Source organism: Oratosquilla oratoria, chromosome 44, assembly GCF_046742065.1.
Source record: "Oratosquilla oratoria isolate Oo_2021 chromosome 44, ASM4674206v1, whole genome shotgun sequence".
Lineage (NCBI taxonomy): Eukaryota > Metazoa > Arthropoda > Malacostraca > Stomatopoda > Squillidae > Oratosquilla > Oratosquilla oratoria.
This window is the reverse complement of record NC_134820.1, coordinates 8,448,488-8,465,987: the sequence shown is the minus strand read 5'-3', so window position 1 is coordinate 8,465,987 and position 17,500 is coordinate 8,448,488. Positions and strand designations below refer to the sequence as shown.

At 36.1% G+C, this 17,500-nt stretch overlaps 2 protein-coding genes across 2 annotated transcripts in view; one reads left to right on the top strand and one right to left on the bottom strand.

Moving 5' to 3' along the window:
* Window positions 1-15,696, bottom strand: part of LOC143022446 (metaxin-2-like) — a 131,721-nt gene extending 116,025 nt beyond the window's left edge. Inside the window, exons 1-2 of the mRNA XM_076180677.1 lie at window positions 15,541-15,696; window positions 2,088-2,255 (exon numbers count right to left, since the gene is read on the bottom strand). Coding sequence (XP_076036792.1) covers window positions 2,088-2,255; window positions 15,541-15,646 — 274 coding nt within the window. The 5' untranslated portion in view covers window positions 15,647-15,696. The remainder of the gene's footprint in view (window positions 1-2,087; window positions 2,256-15,540) is intronic.
* Window positions 15,697-15,912: 216 nt separating this feature from the next.
* The window catches only part of LOC143022266 (uncharacterized), a 72,257-nt gene continuing 70,669 nt past the window's right edge, over window positions 15,913-17,500 (top strand). The window contains exon 1 of the mRNA XM_076180407.1: window positions 15,913-16,002. Coding sequence (XP_076036522.1) covers window positions 15,913-16,002 — 90 coding nt within the window. The remainder of the gene's footprint in view (window positions 16,003-17,500) is intronic.

Below are 17,500 nucleotides of genomic sequence, written 5' to 3'. Positions count from 1 at the left end.
GAGGGGAAAGTCCCCCCTATGAAAGAAATAGAATTAACAAGGAAAGAAATAATTAAACATTTGAGTAATCTTGATGGTAGAAAATCGCATGGTCCAGATGAAATGGCAAACTGGATTTTGAGAGCATAAAGGGACGAACTGACAAAATACATAGTCTAATAAGCAGTTCATTGAAGGAAGAAAAAGTTCCAGAAGATTGGAAAAGAGCAAATATAGTACCAATATATAAAGGGGGAAACAAAGAAGACCCTACTAACTACAGACCGGTCTCCTTTACAAGTACGGTAGCAAAAATTTGCGAAAGAATGATCAAAAGTAGATGGGTAAAGCATTTGGAAAAAAAAAAAACAATGCACTAAATCCAAGGCAGTTTGGATTTAGACAAGGAAGATCATGTGTCACAAACCTTTTGTGTTTCTATTCAAGACTAATAGATATAATACAGGAAAGATATGGATGGGCTGATTGTGCCTTTCTAGACCTGAAAAAAGCTTTTGATAAGGTGCCACATAAGAAGTTGCTAAAGAAATTAGAAACTGTACGAGGAATACAGGGCAAACTACTTCAGTGGATGGAAGATTTCTTACATGAAAGGAAATGAGAGTGGTGATAAGAGACAAACATTCTAATTGGGATGAGGTGATTTGTGGAGTTCCACAAGGAACAGTACTCTCCCCAATAATGTTTCAATATATATTGATGATATGGATGAAGAAATTGAAAGTTATATGAGCTTCTTTGCAGACGATACAAGAATGTTTAAAAAAGTGAACACCGAAGAAGATTGTGAATCACTGCAAAGCGATTCACCCACAATGGGAGAAGTCATACTTGGCCGATACAGCGCCCAACATTATGAAAATAAGCTATTTTAACTGTTTCTGATGGAACATACCTACCAATTATGAACAAGGGTCTAAAGTCATTATTATAGTACAGTACAGTATAAAGTTGGTGGTTCCTACTTTAGGAAAAAGTCTAGGGGGGGGGGGGGTTAAAGCGAGATTTTTTTTCTCGGTGGCAGTCTCAACAGATATAGTAAGCCTTTAGAGCACGAGTTACATATTGCTGATTTTGAGGGTTTTCCTGTATTCAAGATATGTCACTAGGGAAACCGACCAGGATGAAAATGCAACCAAAATAAAAGGGATAGCCTCAAAGGTTACAAGAATTAAACAACAGAGGGTAACAAATTTGCATCTGAGATTGAACATGCTCTCTTCCCACAAGTCAAAGTTTCATGATCTGGAACAAAACCTCAAACAAGAAAACACACCATCCTGGTTCAGAAAGCAGAAAGTCATATTTCGAAATAGACATTCAATGCTAGAATGAAATAAAATGAGAAAAAGGTCAAATACCTGTTGGATGTTTGAAAAAGTTGGTTCCCTAGCCAACAAAAAGATGCCATAAAGTTTAAACAGATCTTGGGGCATCAGACAAGTTGATGTTAGGACAGTAGTGAAGGTTATTCAAGAAGAAGAAAAAAAAAAAAAAAAAAAAAAAAAAAAAAAAAAAAAAAAAAAGAGGGGGGATCTCTTGTATGTAGTTGAAAAAGCTAGATGTGATATAATTGTTAGCTGGCAGACATTACTTCACAAAGCGTACACTGGAATATGATATGCAAAATGTAAGAAAAATTACTTGTTATTAGGAAAGGACACGAACATAACTGATCAGACTGACAATGTGTTTAGGTTAGGTCAGCCTCCAAATTATTACCTTCTTCATAATCTCCTTAACCTATGGCTATACTATTTCTTCCCTTCTACTTGACCATAAATTTTCAGATTTGAAGAAGTTCATGAAAAATTATTCAATCTATTCAGCCAATTTTGGCATCTAGCAGATACTGGCCTTGATAATAAAATCTAGTACTGGTCTGGTCCACAACATAAAGGTGAAATCAAGTGACCCATCACCATAAAAATAAATTACACTTAATATGACACAGGTAAAAATAAAGGACAACCACAAAGGAAGGTTATCCAAAGCTACATGTTTTCTAAGTACTTACTTCACTGATGATGACAAGGATGAGGACACTAATAACAATAACAATGGCAAAAGCACATCATATGGCCTACCTGAGGGTGACATATGCTCGGCATTGCCTCTCATGTCATTGGTGTATGACAGATGGCACATCTTGAGGAAGGCCTGTACAGCCAAGCAGTGGGCATTGTCAGGCAGCAGGATCTGCTCAACTTCATATGGCTGGAAAAGCCGCACATCATTTGGCCATGGTTCCTGTGCTGTGGGTCACAAAGTAGGGCACTATGTAGATAATGCAACAGCAAGGTAGTCCACATGAAGAAAATTTTATCTATCTGTATACACACACAAATATATGCATGTGTATTTACCTAGTTGTATTTTGCGGAAGGGGAGCTATGCTCGTGAGGTCCCGTCTTCATATCTCATTTTATCTAAACTATTTTTAAATTCATGTATTGTTTTTGCACACACCACTTTCTCATCTAACTTGTTCCAACTGTCTATTGCTCTGTGAGGAAAGCTGTTCTTTTTCAAATCTCTTCTATAGTTGTCTTTTTTTATTTTCTTTCCGTGTCCTCTTGTATTTCTGTCATCCCATTTTATCAGATTCTCTCTATCAGTAATTTCTATGCCTTTCATGATTCTGTAAATAGCTATCAAATCTCCTCTCTCTCTTCTTTGCTCTAGTGTCTGTAGTTTAAGTTTTTGTAGTCTCTCTTCATATGATAGTTTTGAGAGTGTTGGTGCCAGTTTAGTAATTGCTCTTTGTATTCTTTCAAGTTTTTTTATATACATTTTTTTATACTTGGTGACCATATCGTTGCTGCATATTCCAATCTTGGTCTTATCAGGGTGACTAGGATTTTCCTCACCATTTCTTCATCCAGGTATGTAAATGCCACTTTGATTGTTCTTATTAAATTATAAGTTTCTCCAAAAATCTTATTTATATGTTTCTCAGGTGACATATTATTCATAACAATGACTCCCAGGTCCCTCTCATTTTCTACTCTTTTTATTCCTTCTTCTCCCAAATTATATGATCCTGTTATTCTGTTTTTGCTTTTTCCAAATTCCATTATACTACACTTTTTTGTATTGAACTCCATCTCCCACTTCCTACTCCATTCTTGTACTTTATTTAGATCTCTCTGTAGTGATTCACAATCTTCTTCAGTTTTCACTCTTTTCAGTAATTTTGCATCATCTGCAAAGAAGCTCATATAGCTTTCAATTCCTTCATCCATATCATTAATATATATAGCAAACATTATTGGGGCCAGAACTGTTCCCTGCGGGACACCGCTTATTACTTCATTCCATTTTGAGTGCTGATCTCTTATCACTACTCGCATTTTTCTTTCTTGCAAAAAGTCTTCCATCCAATTTAGCAATTTACCTTGTATTCCTCCTTCATATTCTAATTTCTTAAGCAACTTCTTATGTGGTACTTTGTCAAAAGCTTTTTTTAGGTCTAGAAATGCACAATCAGCCCATCCATCTCTTTCTTGTATTATATCTATTAGCCTTGAATAGAAACATATTAAATTGGTGACGCATGATCGTCCTTGTCTGAATCCAAATTGCCTTGGATTTAGTACGTTGTTTTTTTCCAAGTATTTTACCCATCTACTTTTGATAATTCTTTCACATATTTTTGCTATTGTACTTGTTAGAGAGACTGGTCTATAGTTGGTAGGTTCTTCTTTATTTCCTCCTTTATATATAGGTACTATATTTGCTTTTTTCCAATCTTCTGGAACTTTTCCTTCTTTTAAGGAACTGCTTATTATGCTATGTATTTTGTCTGCCAGTTCATTCCTACATTCTTTCAGAATCCAGTTTGCTATTTCATCTGGCCCATGCGATTTTCTGAATCAAAATTACCCAAGTGTGTCAATATTTCATTCTTCGTTACTTCTATTTCTTCCATAGGGGGGACTTTTTCCTTCCACTCAATCTCTTCAGGTTGTATATTTTCCCTTGTAAACACTGATTTAAAATGTTTGTTCATAATTTCTGCCATTTCCATTTCCTCAGTGTATTCAACTCCCCCTTGTCTTAATTTCTCCAAGTCTTGTTTGTTTTTCAGTTTATTGTTTACAAATCTGTAGAATAGTTTTGGTTGATCTTTACACTTTTCTATAACATCTTTTTCATATTTTCTTTTTTCCTCTCTGCACTTTTGTACATATTCATTTCTATAACCAGTATATATTTTCCATTTTTCAGGTCTTCTGTCTTTTTTCCATCCGGTCCAGGCTTTGTCTCTTTTGTCTTTTAACTCCCTACAACTTTTGTTGTACCAGCATTTTACATATTCTTTTTCTTGTTTTTGTCTTGGGACATACTTTTCCACTCCTTCTTTGTAAATTTTTGTCAAAATATTCCATTTCTCTTCCACTGATGTTTCTTCTTTGTATATTTCTTCCCAGTTTTCTTGTTGGAAGAATTCTCTTATTTTATCAAAGTTTGTTTTTTCATACATCATTCTTCCTTTTCTATATTGTTCATTTCTTTTCATATATTTTTCTTCATTAAGTTCCAGTTCAATCAATATGTGGTCACTTTTACCTATTGGTGTTTTATATTCAATCTTGTCCACTATTCTAGGTTCAGATGTAATTATTAAGTCTAGCCTCGATGGTTCTTCTTCATTTCTATACCTAGTGTTCTCTTGTATCCATTGTGTCATTGAATGGTCAGTAATCATCTCAAGTAGAGCATTTCCCCATGAGTCATCACCACTCTTTACTGTCATTTCTTCCCAGCAGATTTCTTTGCAATTAAAGTCGCCCATCATAACTATTCTTCCTCCGTCTTCCATTATTTTAGTTAATGCTATCTTTGTGTCCTCTAACATACTTTATGTTCATTCTCCTCCCATGAGGCTGTTTTCGGAGGCACATAGTTGATCACAAATTTTCTGCTCTTCTTATCTCGGTCTTCCACTTCTATCATAATCATCTCTACTGTATTCTTTCCATATATGACACCTTTCACGTTTATATCCTTCTTTGTCAGGAACATAACTCCACCCCCTTGTTTTTTCTCTCTGTTTCTAATCCAATAATTGTATGTATCATGTCCTACACTGTTGGGTGGTAGTGGGCCTTTTAATTTTGTTTCTACAATTCCCATTATGTCCGGTTCTTTTTCTTTCAAATAATCATTCAGTTCATTCAATCCTGTTATCAATCCATCTATATTTGTGTAAGACACTCTTAGTTTTCTGCCACTTCCATTGTGTTCTCTGTTTCCCTTATGTTTTTCTTTAGTATGTCGAACTGCTTTATTTTCATGTTCACTACTCTCCAATAGAATCTCTCTTTCTCTGACTCCGTTCTTTCCTCGTTTTTTGCCTTAGCTTCAATTCTTTTCTGCTTTTCTGCCTCTCTTTCCTCCTTATTCATTTCTCTTTTTATCCATACCTTTTTATATTGATCATTTGTTGCTAGTTTCCCTGTCTTGGATAGAATTTTCTCTGCCGTTGTTTGTGACCTGAATTTAATCTTAATTGGTCTGGTCTTATCTGTACTATATTTTCCGAGTCTGAATTTTTCCTCAATTTCCTTTATAATTTCTGGTTCATCTTCCTGGACTAATTTTAATAAACTGCTTACCCTATCATTTTCCTCCTTGATTCTTGCGGTTCTATCTGGGTTATGTTTCTCTTCCATTCCTAATATAATTATACATTTCTTTTTGTCAGCTAATTCTCTTACTATATTCTCCTTCTGTCTCATCACTTTAATAACTGAGTCTTCATTATGTTCTTTCAATTGCTGTTTGACTATGTCAGTGAATGAAACCTTATTCCCTTCTTGAGTTATTCTCCAATTTTTAGCTTCTGTAGCTATTTTCTCACTGTTTTCATTACTATTCTTCTTCAATTTCTCATTCTCCTCCTTTACATTTCCTAACTGTCTTTTTAGGTCCTCTACTTCTTCAGTTAAGTTTCTGTTAGTCTTCTCTAGTTGTTCCAATCTTTCAATTCTTTGGAGAATGGAGCCTACATTACCTAACTTACGTTCCAAGTCCTCGATCACCTTATCAACTCTCTCCTCTAGTCTTATCAGTCTGGGGGGGGTTGTGTCCCCCCCACCCTCTTTAAATCCCTGGAACATATTCTCGTCACTTTCTACTGTATTTCTCCTCTCTATACTTCTAATCTTTACATTTTTATTTGCCATTTCGTCATCCGGTGGTCGTTTCATGTTGACCTTCCGCCCGTCTGCCTGGGCCAAGTCCTCCACATCCTCATTATCTTCCATTTCCCCAGTAATCCCTCCCCCTCTCCTCTTTCCTTACTTTCCCACTACCTCACGAGCAATTCCCCCCCCCCTGCAAATACAAAAAGGCACTTCTCTTTGCGTTGGTATCCTCAATCTGCACTTTTCTTCAGAGCGTTCGTCAAGCCGTCCGTTCGTTGAAAGTGTGTGTGTGTGTGTGTGTGTATGTTATATATATATATATATGTATGTATGTATGTATATGTATATATATGTATGTATATGTATATATATATATATATATATATTATTTGGATGATGGAGAACATAAACACAGGGGAAGGCTCGGAACCCTATGCACTCTAACGTTTCGTTCGCGTAGAACTTCTTCTACGCGAACGAAACGTTAGAGTGCATAGGGTTCCGAGCCTTCCCCTGTGTTTATGTTCTCCATCATCCAAATAATTTGTCTAAAATACTTATCCATATATATATATATATATACATATATATATATAAATGATCCACCTATGGAAGGGAGTGGGTAAGCTCTGCATTCTTCCAGTCCATAAGATGGTTTTCCCTGTTTCTATGTGTCACCATCTATGGACTGGAAGAATGCAGATCTGCCGATGTGAGAACCAGACAAGATCCGCAGGAAGTGTTTAGAAGCAGCGATCATTCAAGGAACGAACACTATTGAACAAAATAGGGGCATGTTCAACATCTCACCCCACATGCTTTCTGGATTCTCTCAATTTTCTTTATATTCTTCTTAGTACTGAGTGACCAGTGTTTATTCAAATTTTAACCTTATTAGTGTGATTTGTATTATCTTTACCATTTCTTCATCCAAGTACATAAAAGCCACTTTTATTGATCTTAGCAAGTTACAAGTTTCGTCGACAATTTTATTTATATGTTTGTCAGAAGACATATCCTGTGATGATTACTCCCAGGTCTTTTTCAGATGCCTCTATCTTTACTTCTTTTTCACCAATTTTATAGTCCTGATATCTTTTTTTTTTTTTTTTTTTTTTTTTTTTTTACTTTTTCCAAATTCCATTATGCTACATTTGTTAATGCTGAAGTCCATTTCCCACTTCTGACTCCATTGCCAGACCCTGTTCAGATCTCTCTGCAATGAGTCACAGTCCGTTTCAGTATTCACTTTCTTTAATAGTTTTGCATCATCTGCAAAAAAGCTCATGTAACATTCCACACCCTCATCATGTCATTCACAAAAATAGCAAACATTATTGGTGCCAATACTGATCATTGAGGAACTCCACTAATCACTTCTTCCCAAGTAGAACTCTGATCTCTGAGCACTACCCTAATTTTTCTTCTATGCAAGAAGTCCTCCATCCATTTCAGTAGTTTACCTTGTATCACTCCTATGGTTTCCAGTTTTCTTAACCTCTTCACTCCGGGGCACATCGCACGTCTGGCAGCATTAGCTGCCCGACGTGCGATGTTGCATCATAATAATCGCACTATAAAAAATAAAGTCAGTGCTCAATCGTTCGTTCTCTTTCACCCATGTATTTTGATAACCATAGAAAATATGATGAAGCCAGTTTAGAGAGAATGGAAATTACGTTGGTACGACTACAATAAATATAATCAAGATGCCGACGTTGGCATCATCGAGTACCCACTTGCTCCTCATGCCGCCTACGTAGGCGTCACCGTATGGAAGTGGTTAATAGTTTTTTATGTGGGACTTTATCAAAAGATTTTTGTAACTCTAGGAAAGCACAATCAGCCCATATGTCCCTTTCCTGTATTATATCTAATAGTCTTGAGTAAAAACATATCAAATTTGTGGTACATGATCTTCCCTGTCTAAATCTGAATTGTCTCAGATTTAGTATGTTGTTCTCCTACAGATGTTTCATCCATCTACTTTTTATAACTTTTCACAAATGTTGGCTACCGTGCTTGTAAGGGAAACCGGTCTGTAATTTGTTGGGTCTTCCTCATTTCCTCCTTTATAAATTGGTATATCAGCAGTTTTCCTTCTTTGAGTGAGCAATTTATTAAGTTATATATTTTGCCTTTTAGTTTTTACATTCTTTTAATATCCAGTTTGCTATTCCATCTGGGCTGTGCAATTTCCTGACATCAAGGTGCATTACTTCTTTCTGTGTTACTACCATTTCCCTCATGGGGGGATTTCACCTCTCTCTCTCTTCATCCTGATGTTGTACATTTTCTCTAGTGACAACTGACTTGAAGTGTTTCCTCATGACTTCAGCCATTTCTGGCGCCCATGGGGATGAACTAGGGACAGCTAGTCCCGCCTCTAGTAGATAGTTGACCTCTGCTTGAAGAATCTGCAGTTTGTGAGGGGGCAACTTGTATGGACTCTGGTGAATAGGGGAATTAGATTTGAGCCCTATGTTATGCTTGGCAATGGTACACAGACCAGGGTGGTCTCTACATACCATATGGTATTTGGTGAGGAGTTGCTTGATGTCATCGTGATGCAATGAACGTAGATGTGAGAGTAGGGTTTCAGCATTTTTAAGTAAGATGGAGTTAGGGGTAGTTGTTTGTGGATGTGGCATATTATGGATTGGACCAAGATGAGTAACATGTGAAATAAAGGATACAGGCTTCCGTTGTTCATCAGTAGGGTACTTTCATCAAATTTATATCTACTAATTTTGAGTTTTTATGCCAGTCTGGCATAAGTACATAATTTATTCAATCTATGTGACACAGTATACGGACCTTTTTGGGTTATAGCTACTTCACCAGAGGATTTGAAATTTTTAAAAGAGATCATCAGGAGATGTACAGAGTTGAGTTACAATATGATTCATGGGTTTGGAAGGATTTTGGGATTTTGTTCTGCTACCTAGTTTTACCTAAGACCTATCTAAAGTTTGGGTCTTTCCTGTGTAGTGTGACATGGTACAACTCGGCTCAGGACATGTGGTAATGTGATGTCCAATGCGCTTACAATATCCACACAAAACATTATTGGGTTTCCCCACTAGCTTATCACTAGGAGTGCCAAGGGATCATACTGATGAATTTACAATTGGCTTTTCCCGTTGAGTACCCATTTTGTGTACTACTGCGAACTGATTAGCCAATAAGGCCACCTCATTAAGATTTGAGATGTCTTTATTACTGAAATACAGCATTATAGGGTATGGAATGCACCTCTTAAACTCTTTGTATACCATGAGATCAACTAGTTGGTTAAAGGAATCTACCCCCTGGGAAGATAACCATTGCTTGAAAAGCTTTAGTTTTTCAGAGGCGAATTCTATGTAAGTGTTAAGGAGAGACTTGACTAAATTCCTAAATCTTTGTCAGTAAGCTTCAGGTGATGTGATATGCTTTTAATATACTTTCTTTTACTAAAGAATAGGAGGTATATTCCTCAATAGTATTGAATACTCTAGCAGCTATACCAGTTAGCTTAGATTAGATAAGCCATGTCCATTTTTCTTCAGGCCATTTCCTATGTTGGGCTCTGACTCATTGAAATTTGGAACGAAATGGATCTCTTGATGGATTTAAAATGAGCTTTTAGCCTCTTTTCATGGTTTATCACTTCTAATCTCTGTATGAACAGTTCTTTCTCCTCTCTTAAATATTCTCTCACATTTTTTCTCCTTATTTTCACATCTCATTTTTTCTAGTTCTAATTCTATTTTTTCCCATCCTAATTTTATTTTTTCTAACTCTAGATTGATCACCATTCAATTTAGGGTAACTTTAGGAATTGCACCAGAAGGGGGAGGAGGCTCTACGTCTTCATCTTTCTCATTTTCATCAGTAATGTCTTGAGGGATTAATTGGTATGCATCTACGTCTAGCACTTCTTGCTCAATAAGTTCTTTAACTACTACATATTTGAGATTCTCTTTAGAGAATTTGGAAGAAACTGCTATCTGATAGTGTCTTTCCAATTATAGTGAAGTGGGTTTTTTATGAATCCCTCAAGGGAAAACTCCATCTTATAAATGAAATGGGTAGTTTAGGGTTTTGAATTGTTTAAAATTGGTATTACACTCCCTAGTGAATACTTACCAAACCTTGGACCTCGCAAGTTAATGGAAAAATTTCCGTTCATCGTTTCAGTTAGAGTGAGAACATGAGATATACAGGTAGTCGTCGACTTATGACCGAGTTCAGTTCTGACAGACAGGTCGTAAGCCGATCTGGACGCAAGTCAGTCTTTATATATATACAGTATATATTACCCTTTAAATATTATTTTTGTTACTGTATATATATACTGTATATTATATTTAGCATACTGAAATAATCTTAGCATCTTTGAACTATGGTGTATATTATTTTTTAACCTTTTTATAATTTTATCTGATTTTCTTTGGGAAACGTAGACTAGGCCTAAGCATACTGAATAAAATCCTATCATCTTTGACCTATGATATTTGATACTGTATTTTTTAATCTTTTTATTATCTTACCATCAGACTTTCTTTAGGAAACATATGCATAGTGAATAAAATCTTATTATCTTTGAGCTACGTTGTTTAATATTCATTAACTTTTTTATAATTTTTGTTAGGAAATGTAGCCTAGGCCTATGCATACTGAATAAAGTCCTGTCATTTTTTACCTACAAATACTTTTTTGTTGGTTACATTAAAATCATTGCAAGACAAAATTAGGATTTTTTTTTATTTCAAAACACATTCTTTTCGTTTACATACTGTACCGAAAATATTGTTATCAACAACAGACTAGGCATAAACAAAGTTTACCATAACATTTTATCAATCGCAAAACATAAAAATACAAAATGCTGTACCGAACATATTGTTATCGACAACAGACTAGGCATAAAAAAGTATTACTGTTACATTTTATTAATTGCAAAACATATAAAAATACAAAATGTAAGGCAAAATTAGGAAAATTTCTATTTCAAAACACATTCTTTTCATTTACGTACTGTACCGAACATATTGTTATCAACAACAAACTAGCCTAGGCATAAAAAAAAACTTTTACTGTTACATTCTATTAATTGCAAAACATATAAAAACACAAAAATACAAAATGCAATGCAAAATTAGGAAACATTTTACTTCAAACAAACAAAATGAAAGAATATTTAGCTGGCTGGGATGCTGACGCTGCCCGCAGCCTCCCAAAACTATCATACTCGCATCTCGCAGCATCCGGAGTAATTGTACTGCAATGCCAGGCATAACATTGCAATTCTATTACTCAATCAAATGTTAAATATTATTGCACTATCTCGTGGTCGTAAAGTCAATCAATGGTAAGTCACATAGGTCATAAGTCGACGACTACCTGTAGTCGGTTTTATCCATGGTTTTTTATTTCAACAGGTGTTTCAATGTTTCTGGTGCTCAGAAAACCTTACTAAAGACTTGGGTTAACTGCATAGGATATTCCAAAAGGAAATGAGGAATTGTATATAACTCTTAGCTGCATCAGAGATTATATAACGAAGGTCCAAAAATATTTGCAAACATGACTTGTACTGTGCTTAACCCCTTCCATACGGTGCCGCACACGTAGGCGTCATGGGGAGCGAGTGTATTCGCGAGGCTGCCATATCGGCGTCTTGATTATATTTATTGTAGTCGCCCCTCCATAATGACATTCTTTCTAATTCTTTTGTAATCGCATTTTCTATGGTTATCAAAATTCACGGGTGAAGAGAGAACGATCGATATAAGCGGTGACTATATTTTATGATGCGAGTATTATTACGACACGTCGTACGGCTGGCATTGGCTGCTGCCACCAAGATCTAAGTCCATGACGCCTACGTGTGCGGCACCGTATGGAAGGGGTTAAAGGTCAGATATCAACAGATATACCATTCGCTAAAAATCATCGTATTGCTCGAAAAAGTACTTTTTAAAAGCATACAAATAAAGTTTTTACCTATTACAGAAGAATTTATTCAGAAAATTCACTTTTAATTGCGCCTCGCATACCACTTTTCCGAAGTCTAGATATTCAGAATAACAATATTGTTTGTTTGGCAACTGTGACGTCATGAACGCGGAATTCCCCGAACCTTTCCCGAAGCGCACGGGCGGAATGTTTCTTATAGCAGACGACACAATGAAATGAAGACAAAACTGTTTTTTGCCAAATTTGATAAGATGTAGATGGTGGAATTATATAGAATACTGTCAGTATGTTTTTTTATGTACATTAAACTGTAAATACAAAAAGTTATGGAAGTCTTGATATCTGACCTTTATAGGTCAGATATCAAGACTTCCATAACTTTTTGTATTTACAGTTTAATGTACATAAAAAAAAAACATACTGACAGTATTCTATATAATTCCACCATCTACATCTTATCAAATTTGGCAAAAAACAGTTTTGTCTTCATTTCATTGCGTCGTCTGCTATTCGAAACATTCCGCCCGTGCGCTTCAGGAAAGGTTCGGGGAATTCCGTGTTCGTGACGTCACAGTTGCCAAACAAACAATATTGTTATTCTGAATATCTAGACTTTGGAAAAGTGGTATGCGAGGCACAATTAAAAGTGAATTTTCTGAATAAATTCTTCTGTAATAGGTAAAAACTTTATTTGTATGCTTTTAAAAAGTACTTTTTCGATTATTTTTAGTGAATGGTATATCTGTTGATATCTGACCTTTAAAGGGGGGTGCTTAACCACTTCCATACGGTGATGCCTACGTAGGCGGCATGAGGAGCAAGTGGGTACTTGATGATGCCGACGTCACCATCTTGATTATATTTATTGTAGTCGTACCTACGTAATTTTCATTCTCTCTAAACTGGCTTCATCAATTTTCTATGGTTATCAAAATACACGGGTGAAAGAGAATGAACGATTGAGCACTGACTTTATTTTTTATAATGCGATTATTATGACGCACCATCGCACATCGGGCAGCTAATGCTGCCAGACGTGCGATGTGCCCCCGAGTGAAGAGGTTAAACCATCAGTTACTAGTAAGTACTGAATTTGAGTCAGAGAGACTGAGGAAGCTACAGCAAACAAGTTTTGTGGTGGGTCACAGTTAAATAGTACTAATAAGGGGAAGGAGGTCAGGGTACTACTTTTTTGGTAAAATTTTAGCTGTGCACACCTGCATGATATAGCAATAGAAAATGAATTATTAATTTTGTAAATTATAATAGACCAACATAATATGCAATTTTCTTGGCTGAAATCAATAACATAAAAGTTGCTAAAACCTATTTTCTAATGAAGTCGTGGCAGTTGAATGATATGCCATGCTTGTTTTAATAGGTGCTGAGGTCAAAGAAATGAAAGGATGATAAATTAGTCTATTCTAACCTAACCTACCTTACCTTACCTAACCTACGTAACCTAACCAACCAATGTTTAGTAATTCAGTACCTCAAATTCTATAGATCATCCGGGTCGTCATTGTCACGGATGCTGATGGCCTAATTATTATTGTACCTCGGGCAATTAACAGACAATGGCAGAACATCGTGTTCTCTCATAAAGTCTAAGGAAGCCCCTATTGTCTTTGTAACAGCACTTATTAACATCACCTGGAGTTGGAGAACACCTGGTCCACAACGTGAAAGCAGTCATCTGATAGTGACTGGACTGGCATGGCGTCCATACCATATCATGACGACTTTGTTCATAAGTAATTCTGCTTGTAGCAAGGTTTTTAGTTTTCTATTTCTGCCAAGAATATTGCATATTACATTCATGTGTCATAATTTACAAATTTAATATTTAATTTTCTAATACTATATTGCATAGGTGTGCACAATTAAAATAATACCACTTTTTTAGTGATTCATAATTTTAAGGGCTCTTTACTGGAACTTAATGGCTAAAGGGCATCAACAGATGTCCTTTGGGCTCTTCCTCTTTTCCATTCACCCAAACCTAAAGTTTGTTTTTCCTAACACCAAAAACTCATCTTAAAATCAATATTTCCTTTCCCGTAGAAATCACGGAGTATACTAACTTCATGCTACTGCGTGCATTTGGCAAGTGGTATCGGAGTTGCCAGATGTTTCCTCCACACTTTCTTGAAAAAACTTTTTTAAATTGGGTAAATGTTCAGTTGTGTACATGGACGAGATATAGCATTAGAAAATTAATTATTAATTTTGTAAATCATAATGTAAACATAATATGCAATTTTCTTGGCGGAAATAAAAAACAAAAAAGTCGCTAAAACAAATTTCATTATAAAAAATGTGAGCCGGACAGATGGTTCACCATGTTTGTTATGATAGATGCCACATCAAAGAAATGAAAGGATGATAAATTCGTCTAATCTAACCTAACATAACATGTATTTAGTAAATCAGTACCTGTAATTTAAGGTCATTCGGATCGTCATCATCATTGTCACGGATGTTTGCAGCCTATTCAATCACTCTTTTTGATTGCGGGGTATATAGGTTTTTCACAGCTTCAAGGAATGCATGGATTTCAGCTCCATAGCATTCCTTAAAGAATATATACCTCGCAAGATACTGGTGGAAGTACCAAAGGCGTACACCAGGCCTCAACTGGACTGGACAGAAAACACTTGACAAACAACAAGATGGCATCCCGATCCTATGCTAGCGACTTGATTCATTGGTATATTTGCTTGTAGCAAGGTATTTTTTATTTTTATTTCCGCCAAGAAAATCTCATATTACGTTCATGTATTAATTTACAAAATTATATATTACGTTCATGTATTATAATTTACAAAATTAATATTTAATTTTCTAACACTATATCGTGTCCATGTACACAACTGAACAAATACCATAAGTTGTGTATCTTACCAGTCTATGATCTATTTATTCATGAGGGTCAATTTAATTAAATTCATCAAACTGAAATCCCAAGACAGGCCCCCATCTTACAATCTCGTGGTGTACTTCAGAAGTGAGAAAGGTTTAGTGTTTATGTGTATTTCTTTACCAAAATATTTACAAATTACCACCCTTAATTATCACACTTTGACAGTTATGGTAAAGTCGAGCCAAAATTTCGGAATAGGAAAAAAAAACGTACCTCCGTTCTTAAGCTGTTTCAAAAACTTAAAAAGTACTTTGTTTCTAGTGAAATGGTCTTTCATATGCAACAAGAATTTAAGGGTGAAACCAAATGAGAACATTTTATGCTTGTACTTGTAGTTGTAGTATTGTTACATCGTACCTACAAAAACTGCAACCAGCCCGGCAGCGACTGCAACCTATTTCATATTTGGATCAACTCTAGAATATATTTCATTCACAGTGAAATAACAAATAACGGTCTGTATTTATCCAAAAGTATAATTAATCATATATATACACCTACCACCCAACTCCACAGATATAGATTCTGTTAGCAACACCGACGGCATCTTGATCACTACCGTCCACTGTTTTGATACAGAAAACAGCTGAGAGCTTAATACCCACATTGCAATGGGTTAGACCAAATGACAGTCGCTTGACTCAGTCTCCATGACAACGACAACGCGCGCTCGATACAGAAAGTCACACCGAGAACCGAGAATATAAAGTTTTATGACTGGCTGCAAAGTGAGTCAGTGTTTCTTGTGTGGCAGATCGGGAAGTTTGCAAGCTCATGGAGGAATTGACGCACAAACGCTCTTCGGACAGGCTTCGTTTGAGATAATATATTCCACAATTCATGTGATTTGTTTAACATGGAAAACGAAGGGGTATGGCACGATGTCTTTTGAAGAAAAGTTATGTAAATTCAAATTATCTGGCATTTAAGAATGAATATTGTGATGTCAATGTACGTGATACGGTATTTAAATGTGTGGCACGTGACATCTCAGAGAAATGTCTTGTAATTCAATAATGACTTATTGCATTTTCATTATCATGTAAAGGTACATTATTTAATGTTTAGTGTATGTGAAATATCAAGTTACAGAAGGCACATTCTAAAGATTTATGAAGATTGAAGAATACTCGAAATCAGAATGGAAATAATGGGTTTGGGTGTGAATTATTGCGAGCTAGGAGGAATTTGGGATATATTGATACCACCCCATAGTGGTAATGTAACTCTCGCCACGCACCGGATTAGCTTCTCACGGTCGAGGAAACAAAGGCGCCTGACGTCATCAAATGCAGTGGCATGCGCCAAATCTTGCATGGCACTGGAGAGGTCAACAGAGATAGGTTAAACCATTAAAAACAGTGGGCGAAAACCTGCGGCTCTTTCAGGCCACTTGCGTGGCTCCAGAAACTTCATGCAAAAAAAATTATTACACCGAGACAAAGACGTCATATACTGGAAATATGTAAGACATTCAAGGCAAAATTATATCTACATATCCATTTATTCAACTTCGAAAAGATCTGTAGACATCAAATGTAATGATTTGTAGAAATGTCTTTCTTAATCTGATTTTTTATTGTGGCTCCGACAGCATTAAAATTCCTTAAAATTGAAAAAATATTTCTTCTAGCTATAAAGGTTACCGACCACTGGGTTATTTCGCTGCAATAAACGATTTTCCTTGGCTGAAAAAAAAATCATCGTCTGATGGTGGGTGTTGCCAGCAGGGAGAAATGCACGTCAACAAAACTGACTTACCGTTCAACCAAAGGGGTACAGATAAAGGTTGTGTGTACACAAGCCTCATTTCCATACTCGAACTGCGGCAATGAAAATAGATAAACAAACAAATAGATAAATAGATAGAAAAATTAATAGATTAGAGGAATCCTCTATCAGATTGCATTCACTACACGCAATCTCCATATGAACATGGGAAACATCAACAGGAAAAAAGACACGCAATCTCCATTCCTTACAAGGTCCTTTCATTATCCCGCTCGGACGAAGCCCGGATGTGAGGTGTTGCTTCTGGTCGAGTTTCCTTATTAACATTACGGTAAAATCGCCTGATCAAACGTCGTGCGACTTTCTGGCAAGATATCCGATAGTCCCTGCATGACACTATATTTTTTTTTTAAACGAGTAGATGTTCAGGTAACCTGAATTAGAAAATTATTTTCTGATCATAACTTCAAGAGCAATCAAGAGTTTTTACGAGAGTAGTAGAGCTTGTGTTAGGGTTAGAAATGGAGAGAGTGAGTGGTTTGAGGTAAAGGTGCGACTTCGTCAGGGATGTGTTATGTTGCCCTGGCTGTTCAATTTATACAAAGATGGGGTGGTGAGAGAAGTGAATGCAAGGGGAGTGGGTCGGGGATTGGAGATGGTTAAAGAAATGGAGAAAAGTGGGAAGTAGGCCAGTTGTTGTTTGCTTACGACACTGCGCTTGTAGCAGGAT